This window comes from Belonocnema kinseyi, chromosome 8 (assembly GCF_010883055.1).
Source record: "Belonocnema kinseyi isolate 2016_QV_RU_SX_M_011 chromosome 8, B_treatae_v1, whole genome shotgun sequence".
Taxonomy (NCBI): Eukaryota; Metazoa; Arthropoda; class Insecta; order Hymenoptera; family Cynipidae; genus Belonocnema; species Belonocnema kinseyi.
Genome location: NC_046664.1, coordinates 85,445,918 through 85,465,297, shown reverse-complemented (window position 1 = coordinate 85,465,297; position 19,380 = coordinate 85,445,918). Strand labels below are relative to the sequence as shown.

Here is a 19,380-nt window from a genome sequence, read left to right as displayed (position 1 = left end):
CCCCCCCCCCCCCTCCAAAAATGTAGTTTTTGATTTTTTTGTAAACTGGAAAATATTGCAAACGAACAACAAGAAACGTTTTCCATAGAACTTATTTAGACTTGCAAACTTTTGTCTTAACATTTTTTCGTATCTATAATTGTTTCCAAAAAAAGTAAAAAATTTGTAACAAAAAAGAATTATCCTGGCTACAAAAGTTATATAACCAGCATCAAATTTACCAGATATCTTCATTCTAAAAGCACAAGTTAAAAAAAATTGACAAATTTAAAGGTGGGTTTTTTGAGCAAATCGATTTTTAATTTTGTCACAAAAACCGCTGGCATTTTGTTAATTTTAAACCTTTTTTCAATTTTTCGGCGGATTTTTGAAAGAAATTTGGGTTTTTTGAAAAATAAAAGCAAAACATTCAAATACGCATAACTTTTTAGAATAAATTCTGTTTGCAAATCAGAAAAATACGTATCACCTAAGCTCCTCTAAAATATAACATATTTCGCCCTCGATAAGTTCTGCGATTTCAAATGTAGGGCGCTGTCTGATCTGAAATGGATTCGGTCAAGAGATTTTTAAAATCCTTAACTCTAAAATAATTAACTCTACTATAGATTTAAATTGAGAAGCCTCAGAAGAAAGTTTGCAACTTTAAGCATGCAAAATTGGATTATTTATTCGTCAGCCTCACAATAGATTTAAAGTATTTATAATTCGAAAATATGAACTTTAAACTATTCAGAATTATAAAAGTACCAATTGAATCATATTTAAAATTGTTTACATTTTCAAATCCGAATATTCAAAATATAATCATTTCAGATAAAAAATGAATTAAATTAAGTGCAACAATTTAAATCAGTAGTCGAAATTGAACAATTTAAAAATTGTAATTTCAACTTACAAAGATTTTGAACTATTCAAAACTGATATTTTCGTATTTAATAATCTGTTGGTTTTAACTACAGAAAGATAAACAGTCTCCAATGTAACAGTGTTTCAAAGGTAGAACAAAAAATCAATTTGATTCTTAAAAAGTGGGAAATTTTCAAGTTAAAAAATTGAATAATTTTCAACTTTAAGCATGATTAAGGTTTATTGTATATTTGATAAGTTGAAATAAGACAATAATAAAATTGAAACCGTATAATATTGAACAATTTTCACATTAAGTAGGGTCCATAGGGGTAAGTATGATGACAGAGTTAGTGTGATAACGAGAAAATTTGGCATGCAAAACTATAATGATTATATTTCTTATCATTTGTAGGAAAAAGGTGACTTTCATTAGTTATTGCTTCAATCAATTATTTTGAAAGGAAGTGAGATGCTTTTTAGAAAATGCCAATTCGCAATTGTGTCCTCTGGTCTTTTAATTTGATTTTTTCTACATAAAGCACCTTTTGTTGAACTTTTTTTTTTGACAAAGGAATTTATTATATTTTAGTTGAATATCCGTTGTTTTCTAAAAACTTTGATATTTTTATTATTTTTAATGATAAATTACGACAGGATAATTAAAAATCAGACTAAGGGGCAATTTTGATATCTGTTTTTTGTTTTCATTTTTCATTGTGAATACACATTTCCACAGAAAAGTATTTTTTAAATAAATTTAGAAATTATACAATTTAAAATAGATAAGTTTTTAAACATCGCTGAATCTTTATTCTAAATTAAATTTTTTAATTATATTTTCATTAATATTCCTATGAATGACAAAAAATTGAAAGCAAACAGACATTAGAATAATAAGTGGGTGTTAATTTATGGTTACGGAAGTAGAATATTGTAAAATTGGGATTTTAGTATTTAGTACTTTCGTATTACACTTACCCGTATCGGCCCTATTAAAAATGGAAAAGTTAAAAATTTCTTAAATAAAATGATTACAAATTCGAAAATCATTAACATATAATCAAATAAAATTGGGAAATATTCGTGATTCTGTGTAAACTTAAAACGTAACTATTACAGTGCAACATTTTTAATTTTGGACAATGAAAAATCAAAGCTTTAAAATAAAGCAATTCTAATTTGAAAGCTTTCTTTCTTGTAAACTCTAAAGTTTAGTACTTAAAAATGATACCATTTTTTCCTTTAAAGTCTCGTTTCAAGTGCTTAAATATAACGGCAAACATTTACAATTGAACCCTTTAAAAAATAAACGATTTGAAGTAAAGCGTTGATAAATGAACGACTTCAATTTTTAAGCTTTCTTCACAGCTGTGAAATTCCAAATTAAAAGTCGTGATAATGTAACAATATGAGTAGTTCAAAATTTTTCAATGTTAATGCTGGAGTTAACAATCTCGAGTCGATGAAACGATGAATTTTGGACTTGAAACATCTTTTGTTGAAGGTTATTCCAAGATCAGTGAAGAGTGATTTCAGTAATATCCACCTACTTTTACAGAAGTTATGTACATTAAACCCTTCTGTATTCATTAATAACTGATTCTAGTGGCGTGAAAAAAATGCCTTTAAAATCAAATAAGATGGACTAATTTTTTATAAGTTTACGCTAAGTTATGATGAAAGATTTCACTCATACGTTTATAAAAATAAAATCGATCAATTTAAGATAAGTTTTTGTGAAAATTATTTAGCTTATTTTTGCTAAGTTCCCATAGAATTTAAGGTTTGGATTTTTAAAGCTTCTTGCAATCTTGAATTAGCCTACAATTTTGAATTTTTAAGGTTTGGGGACCAGTTTAAGCTTTTCAATAGTTAAGCTCTGTTATTTAACATTTTTTTCAGATAAAATGTAGTGTATAGTGCAAACGTATTATTTTATACGTGATAGTCGAAGAAAACATAATTATTGAAGAAACCACTTTAAATATGAAACTGCTTAAATTTAAGCTCAACTTTAACTTAGCTAGATTAGCTTAAATAAATGTTTTATTAATTTTTTAAATCAAAAGTTTAAGGAAAATGTGTATTTTTCTTTCGTAAAGGTAACACACCGCTCATGTACGCCTGCGCTGGTGGCCATGAAGAAGTAGTGAGAGCGCTACTGGACGCAGGTGCCAATGTCGAAGACCACAATGAAAATGGTCATACACCTTTGATGGAAGCAGCTAGTGCAGGGCATGTTCCAGTTGCCAAGATCTTGCTGGATCATGGTGCAGGCATTAATACTCATTCCAATGAATTTAAGGAGTCTGCGTTAACGCTAGCTTGCTATAAAGGGCATTTAGACATGGTTAGATTTCTTCTTGAGGCGGGAGCTGATCAGGTAAGCTTTACCCTTTACCCGAATACTTAAAAAAAAGTAAAGAAAGCCCTCTTTAGACACATTACAGTTTGCTGACCAAGCTCCGTTTTCAGGAACACAAAACTGATGAAATGCACACTGCTCTTATGGAAGCTTCGATGGATGGTCACGTGGAAGTAGCACGCTTACTTTTAGATTCCGGTGCACAAGTTAACATGCCAACCGATAGTTTCGAATCTCCCTTGACCCTGGCTGCATGTGGGGGTCATGTGGACTTAGCCATGCTTTTAATTGAAAGAGGTGCCAACATCGAGGAAGTGAATGACGAAGGTTATACGCCTTTGATGGAAGCTGCACGCGAGGGTCACGAAGAGATGGTAGCCTTGCTTCTCAGTCAAGGTAGTAGTACAAGTCCAGACAAGATACACATGTCAAAAATGGATATTGTGTCTTGACTCTCTTTATATCTGCTTTTTTCCAGGAGCGCTTATCAACACCCAGACGGAAGAGACTCAAGAAACTGCTCTCACGTTGGCTTGTTGTGGAGGATTTCTGGAGGTTGCGGATTTTTTAATTAAGGCCGGAGCGGATATCGAGTTGGGTGCTTCCACACCTTTAATGGAAGCAGCCCAGGAAGGGCACATAGATCTCGTCCGGTATTTACTCGAATCCAACGCTGACGTGCATGCCCAAACGCAGACGGGAGATACCGCCTTGACGTATGCCTGTGAAAACGGTCATACGGATGTGGCGGATCTTCTCATGCAGTTTGGTGCTAATTTGGAGCATGAGTCCGAAGGCGGTAGAACACCTTTAATGAAGGCTTGTAGAGCTGGTCATCTTTGTACTGTGCAGTTTCTTGTATCCAAACGGGCGGATGTTAATCGTCAGACAACAAACAATGACCACACCCCACTCTCCCTGGCTTGTGCCGGCGGGCATCTTGCCGTCGTAGAACTGCTACTAGGACAATCTGCTGATCCATTCCATAAGTTGAAAGTATGTTTAGGCGTTTATATATATATATATGCATGTATCATTCTCTGGTGCAATAATTGTATCGCTTAATAATTCTGACTTTACCTTAACAGGATAACTCTACAATGCTGATTGAAGCTGCAAAAGGCGGGCACACAAATGTCGTTCAGTTGCTGTTAGATTATCCTCATAGCATCATGATGGGCACACCTCATTGCCCTACAACCACGCCAATGCTTTTGCCCCAACAACCGCAACAGCAACAACCCCAACAACCGCAGCAGCAGCAGCCACAAAATTTTACTCATCAACAGCACGTGCCTCATCAACAACCACCCTCCACTCAGCAGCAGCAGCACCAACAGCAGCAAGCCACCGAACAAACCCAAACTCAAAATATTCAACCTAAGCATAACACGCAGAAGTCTCTCTTGAGAAAGAATCGATCTGTCACGATGATGCCAGATATGAGTCTCACTTCAGCCGAAGCGCAACAGGTTCGAACGCAGCCTGCAGGCGAGTCCGTTGCACCAACTAAAGATGATACCAATATCCTAGATAAAGGAAGTGGAGGATTCGCGAGTCTTTCCGATCCCAATATTAGTCTTAGCCCCGCTCCTTCTGCTATTACGACGCCCACAACCTCCGAGTGTCGAAAAACTACCAATTGCACTCGACAAGAACAAATTCTCCATAAGCAGCAAATTCTTGAAGAGCTGCAGGTACAGGTACTCGTCGAATTATTATTTTTTTTTTTCTTTAAACTTGCTTGAGGATGTTTTAATAAAAATAATTGTTTCTACTTCAGAGGGTAGAGCGAGAACTTCAGATGAAGGGAGCAGGTCACCTGTTTTTAAGTCCTTCGGGTGCAACTATCGATTCCATCGCAGCTGCACAGCCTCAGCAGCAGCAACCTCTTCAGCAACTCCAACAGCAGGATACCGTGGATTCAAAGGCGCTCTTGACTAGCACGCTCAACATAGATTTACCTGCTCAATCAAATGCAGCTGCTCTTGGTATGTAGAATTTTTTAGTTTGTAAAGTCATCAGAATGCAGGATTTGACCGGGAGTTTTTTTTAATTCTTGGTTTTGTAGACAAACTTATCCAGGCACTTTAAATTTCACCCGTTATCATATTAAATTATGTAAGATTGAACTTGTTTTTGATCATTTTAATTTTTAATTGTTTTATTCGAAATGATTATTTGCAAAATGTACATTTTAGAGGAAAATGCACAAAAGGGCCTTTAAAAAATACGTGACGGGGTTTCGGACATTTTGCCCTTTCCCCATTCAACGCAACCTAGTTTTTCGTTTACTCCCCCCCCCCCCACATGTTTGATAAGATTTTTCAGAAAAAATTAATTAATTTCGTAAGAGACAACACTTGTTTAAAAAATAAAACTAATTTTTGATATAAAAAATTAATTGTGATTCTTTTTATGAGTACATAACCGGCAAGAAATAGGAGACAAATTTTTTTTTGCGTCTAGACTTTCAAATCAAGTGTTTGTGCCATGTGTGAAAAAAGATATTACAGAAAACGTTAAAATTAAACGATTTTAGGTCGAAAATTGATACTTTATATCATTTCAAATTTCGCAATAATTGTTCTTTGAACAATTTTATAAATTTAACGACTTTAATCAATGTAACTAAAAATTGTAATGGTTGAACAATTTTTAGTGTTTCTTTTTTAATCTGTTGAATCTTGTTGGCGTTAAATGTAAAATTTCTCGATTTTAAACTTTTTAATGTTGAATAAATACATTTAAAAAAAATGCAGTTAAAAAATTTTCTTTTTGCAAAACTTCACATAAAAATTTGTAGATACTGATAGCTTTAACTTTGGAATTGTACCATTTGAAACGTCTTTCATTACAAGATCGTTTCTTTTGAAAGCTTCGAATTTGTACAATGTTGATAAAAGTGTAAGTTAAAATTGTTCAATTTTGAATGTTGACTTTTCAATTTTAAATCCCGCAAATTTATCATTTTTCGACATAAGATTGTTTAATTTGGAGATTCCGTTTTGAATACCAACTTTAAATTATAAATGGTTGAATTCTAAGATTCGGATTGTACATTAAATAACCAGATGACGGTGGATTTGCTTCTGATTTTCTTGAAAAGTCTTTAGTGGCTGCCCTAAGATTGCTCCAGGGCCTCGAGAATTTGGAGAAACAATAATTATGATTAATAATTATTAATTTTTGCAACAGCAGGCGTGTCAGGAGTGTACTCGACTTCGGAAAACAACCGGCAATTGACGTGTTATTATGAGGGTTATATTAATGGAATGGACAACAGAGGCGTGAAAGACAACTCGCAAGATGGATCACAACTCTCTTTGACTCCTTCGATCGCCGAGACTTTCCCCACGTCAACCACCTTTCCGACCTCTCCACCAATGTCGCTTGCAACCGTACCTGCAACATGTGTAACGTCAGCTCCAGCTCCCAGTGCATCATCCACGACTATACCAAGTCCTCCCAACATCTCAACCCCTCCTGTCGTCACCAACGTTTCCCAGCCCATTACAGCTAGTAGTGATGTCAGCCAAAACACCGCTATCAGCGACCGCCCGAAAGCCAAACCCGTTTCCAAGAAAGAGGGTAAAAACATTCGGAAAGTCGGAAATGCCCTGAGCGCGAAACTTCAGCAGCAACAGGCGACGCTAATGGCTGGTCTGCAACATCAATATCACCAGAAGCAACGGCAACATACGTACCAAGTTCAGCAGGTTCACCAACTCCAGCAACTAAACCAGCAACTTCAGTTACAACTCGATCAAGTACAAGTGAGTATTTCTTATGGCTTTTTTGAAAATATTTTTTGGAGGATTATCTATTTCAAGTTTAATCATGTATTCTCATCATTGCACAATCAGTTTTCTGTAGATGATTTTTCATCAGGATTGAGCAAATAGACACATTTTTATTGTATTTGAATATTTGAAATATTTACTTTCAGTAAGTTATCAAATTGTCTGGAATTGCAATGAATATAAGATTGCGAGAATTTTATGCAGGTCTCACACTCTGGGATATATTTTTCAATACATACAACAATAGCACCTGTGAGACTTGATATTTGCGTTTAGGGTGGCCACTGTCCAGGGAAAAAGAATTGATTGAAAGGAAAATATTGGAATCAGTTTGCGAAATTTAAATCGGTCTCATAATTTTATCACTTCAATCGGTCATCATACGTAGACATCACTGATTCAGGCCATTTTAGTTGAATTATTATTTTGTTGTTTCGAACCATCCGAACGACATTTATTGGATGATATTCTCACATTTCAGATAACTCAATTCAGGCAATTGGTGTGAGTATAGTTACCGATTGAAATCATTAAATTTCGTGTAAGTCAGCAATTTTAAATTCTCCGATGAGAAACGTTTAGATTGAAACTTTATAGATTAAATAATTGGAAGGCATGAGAATGATAACTAGATGATGACCAAAAATGAAAATTTCGAGAATAATCAAAAAGCATCTCTGCGATAGATTTTCACGTGTAAAATATTAAAAATATGGAAGCTTATGTTCGCCAAGAACTCTAAATTGAACATGTGAAAACCGTCGAAGCAAAATTTTTTCGAGTCTGAGGGAGGGAAACGAAATTGTCCTTATCTAGTTTTCCATCTCATAAATTTAGGCACGACCCATTTGTTTACAAATTCACGATAATATAATATAATAAATGTATAGGGCCATTATTTACAAAATTTTAGGAAGGTGAAAACAATTTTTTTTTATTTTCAGTGTTTGTGGGTTGAAAAACCAAGTGGTCCTTATTCAGTTGTCATGATCAATTCTTCATTTTAAATTTACAGTGTTTAAATTTGAAAATTAACAATTGTGAAGTAAATATTTCTAGATAAAAAAATGTAATTGAAAGGCTTAATCGTTGATATTTTTGTAATTGAAACTGAACTTGGACAGTGTCAAATTAAAAACCTTAATATTGGAACATTTTGAAGTTTAAAGACCAATATAGAAAATATTATATCTTTAATATTTCCAAATTAAAACCTTTAAGATTTTGTATCTTTATTTCAAACGGAAAGTCATAATGTGGGCAATTTGAAGTTTAAAGTATTCAGTATTGAATAATCTGACATTCAAAACTTTTGGAATAGAAGAAACTTAAATTGAAAGTGGTAAATAATGTTCAATTAAAGTATGACAAAATAGTTTGGTTGGAAATTTTAATTTTTAAATGCTAAATGATTGGAAATGAAAGCTATTTAATTATTAATATTTCAGATTTAAATCATTAAAATTGGTCTATCAAGAATAATGAGCATTTGAAACTTAATAATTAGCGTTTGAAATTTAATAATTTTGAATTTAATTTTAATTTAAACAATTTTTCACATTCTGAGAAACAATTGAAACCCGAATGCGTTTAAATCGAAGTTATTTTTAGATTGAACAATTAAAAATTGTTGGCTTCAAATTAAATGCTCCAAAATTTTTCATTACAAAAATTGGTAATTTTATAAATTATATTTCGAAAGCCTTAATATTTGTGAAGAATTATATACACTTAAAATTTTTGTTTTTAATTTAAATATATATAACAGTAATTTAGAATGATTGGCCTTATACTATTTATATTTGAAGTCTCGACATTACATCCTTCCAACTTGAATAACTTTACATTTGAAATTGTACAATACTGATCGTTTGAGTTTATAATCGTAAGAATAAAAAATTAGTATAGATAAGGTTATTATCAGATTATTATTAGATTTGTCGATTTAGAAATGCTATTTTGAAAAGTACTTATTAATTATTTAGCGTTACATGGCTTGAATTTCAAAATTTCGATAACCGGAAAATGTCGGAATATTTCTTCTGACTCTTGAGTGGCCACCCTGTCATTAGGTATCGGTATTTTTGATACCGCCTAAATTCTTGATATTATTTAGAATTCTTTGTTTATAAAAGAAGTTTTAAACATCCTGTTCATTACTCGAAAATATTCCGAGGATGTACTTCCATATTACTTAATAAATTGGACCTATATTTTGATAACGATGAGATAAGAACCAAAAACGATTCTAATGTGTCCACGAATTTGAAAAAAGAGCAATTCGCAATAAACATAAAACTGGTGCGTTTTAGTTGATGAGCTTTTGAAAGAAATCGTTAAGTGTGTGACGGGAGCCAATTTTGTATACAGGTACAGCAACAGCAGCAGCAACAACAAGGTGGTGTCGGGGGTGGCAGTGGAGGCGGCATTTTGATGCCAAGTCAGCTGATGGCGCACCTCCACCCCACTCACACCCACTATCTTCTTGGCCAGGTATATTTCATATTTCATCCCCGTTCCAAGCTACCTTGATAGTTTCCCCATCAATTCCATGCGCATAATCTTCGACACGTAGCGCATTTTTGCAACTAAATTGTTTTTGCTTTTCAAACCTTGTATTTCCTAACATAACATCCCTTGAAGTTTTAGTGCTTGATTGATACATTTTAAGAGTTATTCTTCAAAAACATAAAATAGCATACATATTGCTTCACATTTTGTAGCTTGTCAGAAGTACCTGAGACATTTGATGAAATTAAGAACATGGTGTAAATCAAAATATGTATTAGAGTTCACATTTTGACGTCGTATTTTAGAAACTTTTATTTGTAGTTGTAGATTGAAGAAACACTATTTTACTTGTGGTAGCTTAGAACAGGAGATGCTTTATAATTGAGGTGCAAGTCGATCGCACGACTTCATTGTCTTGTTGACGTCTGTTGCTTGTTTGCTTCGCTGAACACCCAAGTTTTCTTGCAAAATAAAAAAAAAACTTTTTAACCCTAATAACTCAAAAAGCTTAGGAAGCATTTTGTCATTTCGTTTGATCATTCTTCAAGATAAAGCAAAGGCTTTATTCTTAGACGGATTAATGCATCTTAATACAGAGTGCATAATGATTGGTAATACTAATTTCCCTTTTTGACAAACTCAAGTAAGCGACCAATTGTCTTCATCACTTTTTCTTTTTCCAGTGTGCATGATACATTGATAATTTGCCCAAAACCTATACGAATAGTATTCCTGTCAACTTAGATTAGCGAGTTTCCTCGTGAATTGACTACAGTAATCATATTTAACCTTAAGTGATTGTGCAATGGTGAAAGACATCGTCACAATAGAAATGATACTATGAGATTCAAAAATATGTCTCTCTCACCATCTACAATAATGTACATTGTCAACCTCAGCAACCACCGCAAGAAAATCTCGCGGAAATGGACCCGGAACTCGCCAGATTACACCGGGAAGGAGCTTGTCCGTTTTTTGCTGCAGCACAGAAAGCAAAATCTCTTGGTGTCGACGACGTGTTCAGCGATACTTCGCAAATTCCCCTTGAAGAAGCCGTTGACATCTTCAGATCGCTGAGCATGGATGAAACTGCGTCTGGTAAGTTATTATTTCTGTTATAGAAGATTTGGTCCTTAATTGTATTTCTCAATAGTTTTTCTAGCTAAAATTTTATGTCGTCGATTGTAATTGTAAATCTTTGTCTTGAATAGTAACGGAGGATCCTGGAAAGTCTGAGCTGAAAAAGCTGGAACTTGCCGGGAAAGTTCAGCAGCAACAACTTGGCCAGGTAGTTCAACAAACTACCAATCTTCATACATCTCGCGATTATTTTCCTGCTTCTGTTCCACCGGTACCTTCCGTTCCCACGATTCCTTCGGCATCCATGCCTTTGCCGTCGTTACAGGTGACGACAGCTGGTGTTCAGATACAAGCTGACGTGTCTACTGGATTGCAAATAACATCCACGCAACCCTTACCGAGGAGAGTGATCAATGCTTTCGAGGCAGGTCTCAACCTAGGTATGCAAGCGTGCATTAATGAAGAGAACTTCCAACCTCAGTTACTTCTACAATCTCAGCTGAGTAAGTCTATTTTCTATTACATTTTAAAAGGCATCACTCGTTGATTCGACGGTAATGTCACTTATATTCTTATTTGTTTGCGAGTTTTCGAAAGGTTGACAAAGTGTCAGAAAAAAAGTAAGGGAATTTTGTTGGTCAGGGTCATGGGATTTCTGTAAGAAACACTTTAAATACCTGTTATGAATAATTAGGGCTGCCACACATTCACTTTTAGTCAATTTTTTTTCTCAAATCACATTCTAGTTACTTCTTTAAGATAAAGTCATTTGTAGTTACTTCAAAAAATAAAAGGAACACTTATAGTTCATTTTTCTTTCAATAAATTAACCGTTGGGTGATGATCATCATTACTGAAAAACAATCACTTTATAGGATGTTATCGCACCATTTCGGTAAAGGGCTATCTAACACTCACTTTTGAGGGAGCCCTACAGTCTCATAACATACGGATTTTGAATCAAACACCTTACATCACTCGCAGGGTCACACGTTTTCACGTGCAATCTCCCGTGTGAAGACGTGCCTAAACCTACTTGTGATGTAATATACTATTAATAATTTGAAGATGCTTCAAAGGATTTCAAAGATTTTAGGGCATTTGTAAAACTTGCATGGAATTTTAAAGAGCTTTAAAAAGTTTCAAGAAATTCCAAAAGATTTAAAAGCATTTTACATATTTTTGAAGATTCCATAGCAGTTTCTAAAGATTAGAAATGTATCAAGGAATTTCAAAGGATGTAAATGGTTTTGAAGAATCTGACAAATTTTTCAGAAGGTTTTAAATCATTTCGAATGTATGTTGAAAAGTTTTGTAGCAACCTGTACTAGAGTGGTTCAAAATAAGTGATTGTTTAAATTTTCACGGGTGACGGGAAATTCGGATAGCCGAGGCAACGTAAAAATACAACTTCTTGTTCAAGTTTTTCATTTTTTGTTAAATTTCCATATTTTAGAAATATTATGTAACAATTTTTCAAAAAGAAGAATTATACCAAAATTGAAATATTTGCTGACTTATCGCACGTATTGGTTCATTTGTTTTTCTGAAGTGATACTTTTACAGAGTGTACTCTAAAGTTCAAACATCTGTGAATGAATCTGAAAAGAAACTATACTGCCGTGCAAAAGTTTTAGGCCCCTTCTTTTTTTATGAGTGAATAAATTCTCTTAATTTTAATGAGAGAGAGAGCTAAAAACATGACTTTTTAAAATGATGATTGTTTTCGAAATTTTACAGTTTTATCACTTTAACATTACTTTGACAAGAATCTTTCAAACATTTGAGAGAGCTGATAAATTTATCTACAGCAAAACAAAAAATAAGCATATTTTTATTTTGCCTAGGCTATTCGAATTTCCAGTCTCTCGTCAAAATGTAAACATTCGCTTATTTTGGACCACTCTAACCTATACTGTTTTAGGATATATTAAAAGATTTCATGGGATTTTACAAGATTTCCGAAGATTCCAATGATTTTTAGGGATTTTAAAAGCTTTCGATGTATTTTAATAAGATTCCAGGATTTTATGAAATATCAGATTTCAAGTGGATTTTTCAAAGAATTTATTCACAAGAATTGAAGGATTTCAAACGTTTTCAAATATTTCAAGGTATTATGAAGAATTTTAAAGATTCTTGATTTTAATCGTTTGAGAGGATTTGAAAGAATTAAAAATATTTTAGAGAATTTTTTAAAAATTCGAGGAATTTTTAAGAGCTTCACAAAATTTCAAGGGATTTCAAAAGATGATCTTATATTTATTTAAGAACTTTAACGAAATTTCAAAGGATTTAAAAAATTAATCAACCGATTTTAAAGGGTTTTAAAAGATTTTAGAGAAGTTTAAAAGATTAAAAAGAATTTTTTATGAATTTCAATCATTTAAAGGAACTTCGAAGGATTTGAAATATGTTAAGGCATTTTAAAATATTCCATGGTAATTTCCAAGAGATTTAAGAAATTTCAGAAGATTTAAAAAGGTTTGAAATATTTTAGAGTATTTTAAAACATTCCAAGGAATTTTTAGTCGATTTAAGTAATTTAATGGGATTTTAAATAATCTAGGGTATGTTAAAAGATTCCAAGGAATTTTCAGTTGATTTAAGAAATTCGATGGTATTTCAAAGGATCTTAAAAATCTTAAGCTTTTTTTAATGCTTTAATAATTTGAAGTGATTTTAAAGGATTTGCAATATCTTAAGAAATTTAAAAGGTTCAAGGTAATTTTCAAGAGATGTAAAAAATTTCAAAAGATTTTAAAGAATGCGAAATATTTTAGAGTATTTTAAAAGATTCGAAGGAATGTTCAGTGAGTTTAAGTAATTCAATGGGATTTTAAAGGATTTAAAATAATCTAGGGCATTTTATATATTCCAAGGAATTTTCAAAAGCTTTTAAAAGTTTCAAGGACTTAAAACCTATTATTATTTTTTATTAATTTTAATCATTTAAAAGACCTTCAAAGGATTTGCAATATCTTAAGTCATTTCAAAAGATTCCAAGATCATTTCCAAGAGATTTCGGAAATTTGAAACGATTTTAAAGGATTTGAAAAATTTTAGAGTATTTCAAAATATTTCAAAAAATTTTTAATTGATTTAGGTCATTCAATTGGATTTTAAAAGATTTTAAATAATCGTGGGTATTTTAAAATATCCCAATGCATTTTTAAGAACTCTAAAACGTTTCAAGAAATTTCAAAGGATTTTAAAAGGTTTACAATATTTAAGAGAATTTTAAGATTCCAACGAATTTTTTAATAATTTCAATAATCTAAAGGAACTCCTGATAATTTAAAATATTTAAGATTATTTTAAAAGATTTGAATATGTATTTTCAAGAGATTAAAAAAATTCAAGGAATTTTCAAGGATTTTTATACCTTAAAGGGTTTAGAAAAAAATTTAATTGAGGTTGAAAAGAATTTATTTGAATTTCGGAGAATGTGAAATGATTGTGCAGGACCTACAAGATTTTAAGATATTTTAAAAGATTCCAAAAGATTTCAAAAAATTTCCGAGCTTTTCAATGATTTTCTGGGATTTCAAAAGCTCTCTAGGTATTTTAATCAATTTTCCAGGATTTCAAGGAATATTAAATTTCACAGAATTTCACTGGTTTTTATATTATTTTAATGGATTTCAAAGAATTTATTTGAAAGAAGTGAGGTTTTTCTTAGTGTTTCAAAGATTTGAAGGGATTTTGAAATGTTTTGTACAATTTATTTGAATTCGTTTGGAACTCGCCCTGAATTCTTTTGAATTTTTTGGAATTCTCTTGAATATTTTTTATTCTTATAAATTTATTTAATTCAATGGACTTTTTCCATATTTTTGAATTTCTTTCAATTTACTTTAATTTGTTTTGATTCACCTTAAATTTTGATAAATTTTATAGAATTCTTTTCATTTTCCCTAAAAATTCCTCTAAATTCAGTACAATTTTACTGAAATCAGTGGAATTTGTGGAATTTTTTCAATTATTTTGAATTCTTTGAAATTAAAAAGAACATTAGTCACCTTTCAGTCACTTGTGGTACATTTTTCGGTTTAACTAGGCCTCTTTTTCACTTTTTTAGAACATTAGGCTACGTCAACCTTAAGAATAATACATTTAAATTTAAAATGTTTTTATTCAAATTATAAAAGCCTCATTGTATATTAAAATGCAACATGAGAATTTTGATTTCTAAATATTAATCTTTGGGGAAAGTAGAAAAATAGCCATGTAAAACTCCGGGAATTTTTTAAATAAAAGTTGTCGATCACCCTAAGTGTAAAAAACAACAGTGTACTTAAATTAATTTTCAGCGTTTCCAGCTCAAACATTACCCGCTGTATCTGGCGTAGCGGCTGTTGCCGAGGTTTCACCTCATCCTGTATGTGGTGCTGTTCAGGCGACAGCTTGTAACACCAACCAAGTTCAGGTAGCTACCCAAACGCAATCGCCAGCCTCTTCAGCGACTTCTACCGGCGTAGGACCCGATAGAAAGCAAGTTTATACCGCTCCAGCCAGCAGCAAAGGGAAAAAGGCTAGATACCCACTTCTTTCTCAACAGCAAACTACTGCCACTGCCCAGCAGCAGACTCCTAATTTTCCTGCGCAAAACTACCAGTTGGATCCAGCAGCTGGTAAGTCAATTCTAACAATAAGATTCTAGAATTATGTGTGCATTCTCTAAAGTGTCTAAAAATAGTGTTAGGACATGGAATATGCGAGATTAGTCCTAGAACCAGGATTGTTACTTGTAAATAAGAAAATTATGAAGTTTAGAGAGGAGCCGTGGGGGGCATGGTCACTCATGCATGAAAAAATAGCTGCATATCGATAAAGCGTAATACCCTAACGGTCTAGCTGAATAACTGCGTCACGTTGCGCAACATTGCAAGACGGCCCTGACTGCTTACATTCGGGGACGCTTAATTTAAGTAGAGGGTCAAAACTAAAACCGTGCATAAATTCAAATTCGCCTTTAATCGTAAAAGCTTAACAGAGTCGATATAAAACTATCGTTTGAACAACACGAAGGCTAAAAGTTTTATTTTCTAAATAAATTCACATACAAATTAGCCTGCACTCACCCCTCAGGACACAAAAGTATTTTTTAAGTCTTGTGAATTTCATGAAATTAAAATGATAATTTTAAACGTCAAGTATGTACATTTTTTTATTATAATAAATATGGAAAATAGTGTCCTTAAAATCAGCATTTTCTCCCTTTTCACCCTTAATAATTCATGAAAAATTACATTTTCTTGCTTCAAAATTTTTACAAATTTTTCAAACATTTTCAGAAAGTTTTAAAGAAAGAAAGTAGAATTTTTTTAATTAGTACTGACGAAAATGGGGAATAGGTGCATTTTAAGAGCATTATTTTGCATACTTTTATAGTAAAAATGTTTATATCATTAAATATCATATTAAATATCATATCATTACTAAGGTGTGTGTTTTAGCGATTTTGAGGGTGATTTTATTACATTTCGAAGCCTTTAATTCTTAGCAATAGAAAAAAGCGTCGGGGTTTGAGATTGCTTAACTTTGAATATTTAACTTTTATTTGCAAATGAAAATCTTTTAAAAAACAGGAAAATGACCAGAAATTATGTCGAGTATTGAATGATCGTGCATCCAAGATATTTTTCTATTTCAGAGAATTAATGTTTTGATCTGCCGATTCTCCCTTAATTTTTGTTCCATATTGGGAATGGTTAAACTGCGATACACCACTCCGTGCCAAAACTCACAACTAGAAAGAGCAGGTAGAATGTCTAAGATGCATTTAATGTTTAAATACTAATAATAAGTCTTTATCCAAAACAAAGCATTTCAGATAGAATTTACTACCTATATAGTGAAAAAAACACATTTTTCTACAAAAAAGGTTTTTCTAGCAAATAAACCATTTTTGTACTTTTTGTTGTGAATTTCAACAAATTTTAAGGATAAATGAACTTACTTCGAGCCAAAAATGAACTCAAAGTAAATATTTATTAATTTACTCATGAAATATTTACTATCTAGAAGATCCGATTCAAAAGTTACGTTAAAGTTCGTATTTCATTTACAATCGTCTATTATTCATATTCTTTGCATAACATTGATAACAAATGTTCCTACATACGTTAATTAAGGGCATGTGATACTTAGAAAATTGTCGATTTTACCAATTTTAGGTTCCCCAGCTTTTTTTCTAGAATAATAAATATTTTGTCTTAAAAATTTGGGAAATGATAGCGAACATGCTAACGGACGTCCCCACACACTTTTTTTGTGGGTTAATTAAAAAAAGTTTTAATTTAGCAAAATGTGGTTAATTTGTATAGCGCTTAGGAAATAGTATCGATTTTTTTCAGTGTTAGATTCCCCCGGCTTTTTTCATAGGATAAGAAATATTTTGCCTTCAAAAACTGGGAAATGATAGCGAACATGCTAATGGACGTCCCCACACACTTTTTTTGTGTTTTTTTTTTTATCAAAAAATTTTTGATATTGCTAACAACGTGCGTGTATATTTCGAAGTTATGTGTGTTACAATTCACCCGAGCGTTACTTCCCAACTACACAATATTTTTCGTCGAAAACTTTGGACTTACAACTAAACATAGCAACTAATCTTCCGGAACTAACCTTGCTTGCAAGCAATCAAAAAAGGTTATTTCATAAATAATTTCCAGATTATCGGAAAGGCAGAGATGAAAAACGACGTAAGCTCAAAATAATGCATATCGAGGCGTCCTAACGATAGGATGCCAACGCACGCGATCGACTAGATGATACTTAACCAAAAATATAAACAATAAAAAGCTAACCAAGAAGTAAGCACTAGAAAGTTTTAGATCGCAGAATTGAACCAGATGAAGCTATAAGTTGTCCAAAACTAGAAGATGCTCGCTCGCTCCATCAAAACATTAAAGTCCTATCTCGGGCGAGCAAAGCATGAAGGTGCCACTTCTCGCTTATAATCTAAACACGAGAAGTGGCAACCTTCATGCTTTGCTCGCCCGAGATAGAACTTTCATGATTTGATGAAGCGAGTGAGCACCTTTTAGTTTTGGCCAACTTCTAGCCTCGTCTTGCTCAATTACGCGAGCAAGACTTTGTAGCGCTAACTTCTCGGTTAGTTTTTTATTGTTTTTATTTTTGGTTAAGTACCGTCAAGTCGTGTCGCGTCCGTTGGCATCCTACCGTTAGGACGCCTCGATATGCATAAAATTTTTATTTAGCACAATACATTTTTGTTGTTATTATCCCTCAAAAAAGAGTCCGGGGACGTCCGTTATGATATTTTATAGCATCTCCGAATTCAGTTTTTTTAAATTTTCATTTTTGTGGGAAAAAAGCCGGGGAAACTGTAAGTATCACATCCCCTTAAAGCTCATTTTAGCTATTAATGTCCTGAAACTTACATAACATAGTAAAATAATTTTTTTATTCGTAGAAAAACATTTACATATGACAAAAAATGCGTTTTTTCACTGTATAATTTTGGAAATTCTATCTGAAACGCTCTGATTTGGATAAAGCACTATTTTCACTAATCAATTATTGTTTTAACTTTAAAAAAATCGTTAAAACGCTTTTATTGCAAAAGTTAAAATTCATATTTAGAGTTCTACCTACTCTTTCTAGTTCTGGTTTAATCGTAACGAATCAAAAGAGTAGGAAGTTGTTTCTTAACTCTTCCTAATGGATCTGTAAATATAATCTGTACTCGATTATAACTGAGAAAATTTAACCTGTGAGTTATTGAACAATATATGCATTAAAAAATGGGAAATACTATACCGGAATATTGAAATATTCATATAACAGTTAAACAAATAGTGACGAAACATTGTGATGCAAGGTATTTCAGAAAGAATCGAATTGATGGTTGATGTTTTAAAGGCCGTAAAAAATGTCTGAACTCAACCACCTAAACGTATAAAATATTTGACTGCAAACAAAATTAAAGCTCAAGTTAAAATTTAAAGCAATTGTAAATTTGGTTACGCTGAATATCTAATGTCGGGGTATTGACCACAAGGAGACTCTTCACAATTTCTGATGGGTTTCAGGAGTGCCAACTTTCAAGCTTGAAAAAAATTCAAATTCTATCTAACATCGGGAAATCAAATCATGATTTTGAAATATTAATCAGAGCTTAGAAAAAAGATTACGTGTCAGGAAAATAAACATGGAGTAAAAATAAACATCGTTAGGAAGAAGTCAGAAGTGGTATAAACAAAAAATTCCCAAAGAAAACAAAAATTAGGATAGAAAGAGAAGGGCGAAGAATTAAAACAACAAAAATACTCAAAAAAATCTTCGAAGCTGGAGAACAATGCTAATAACGACATTTAACAGGTAAAGCAAGATTGTGGAAATTCCGAAGCGAGAGAAGGTGATTTATATGCTGTGGCGATGACGGTAGATAGGGGAAATCTAGGAAAAAGTTGCTTGGCGAGGGGAGGGAAGAGTCAATATTACTCATAATCTTATATTTACGGATGTTTAATAACTCCGAAATAACTATAGACAGTCAAAAATGAGTTCGAATTTTCTTTATATCATTTCATTGAATTTAGTTCAAAGATGATAATCCAACTCCTGGATTTTATGAAAGAAAATTGATGTACCCGTAAAACAATTTATTCAGACATTGTATGCCAAAGGTTCAATTTTTTTTGGTTTAAATTTGATACTAATGTGTCACATATCTAGTTATGGAAATAAAACCAAATTTGCTGTAGTAACATGTTATTTTTAAATATTAATTTTGCC

The 19,380-nt window shown here is 32.4% G+C and overlaps 1 protein-coding gene across 8 annotated transcripts in view; it reads left to right on the top strand.

Moving 5' to 3' along the window:
- The window catches only part of LOC117177911 (ankyrin repeat domain-containing protein 17-like), a 60,487-nt gene that overhangs the window by 16,654 nt on the left and 24,453 nt on the right, over positions 1 to 19,380 (top strand). Inside the window, exons 4-14 of one of the 8 annotated variants that reach the window (XM_033369010.1) lie at positions 2,955 to 3,235; positions 3,328 to 3,616; positions 3,696 to 4,213; positions 4,306 to 4,920; positions 5,001 to 5,208; positions 6,416 to 6,993; positions 9,391 to 9,513; positions 10,431 to 10,629; positions 10,743 to 10,819; positions 10,937 to 11,114; positions 14,925 to 15,245. In XM_033369010.1, the coding sequence (XP_033224901.1) occupies positions 2,955 to 3,235; positions 3,328 to 3,616; positions 3,696 to 4,213; positions 4,306 to 4,920; positions 5,001 to 5,208; positions 6,416 to 6,993; positions 9,391 to 9,513; positions 10,431 to 10,629; positions 10,743 to 10,819; positions 10,937 to 11,114; positions 14,925 to 15,245 (3,387 nt within the window). Of the gene's footprint in view, positions 1 to 2,954; positions 3,236 to 3,327; positions 3,617 to 3,695; positions 4,214 to 4,305; positions 4,921 to 5,000; positions 5,209 to 6,415; positions 6,994 to 9,390; positions 9,514 to 10,430; positions 10,630 to 10,742; positions 11,115 to 14,924; positions 15,246 to 19,380 lie in introns of all 8 variants that reach the window. The other 7 variants (XM_033369008.1, XM_033369005.1, XM_033369007.1 and 4 more) reach the window with 7 other exon arrangements.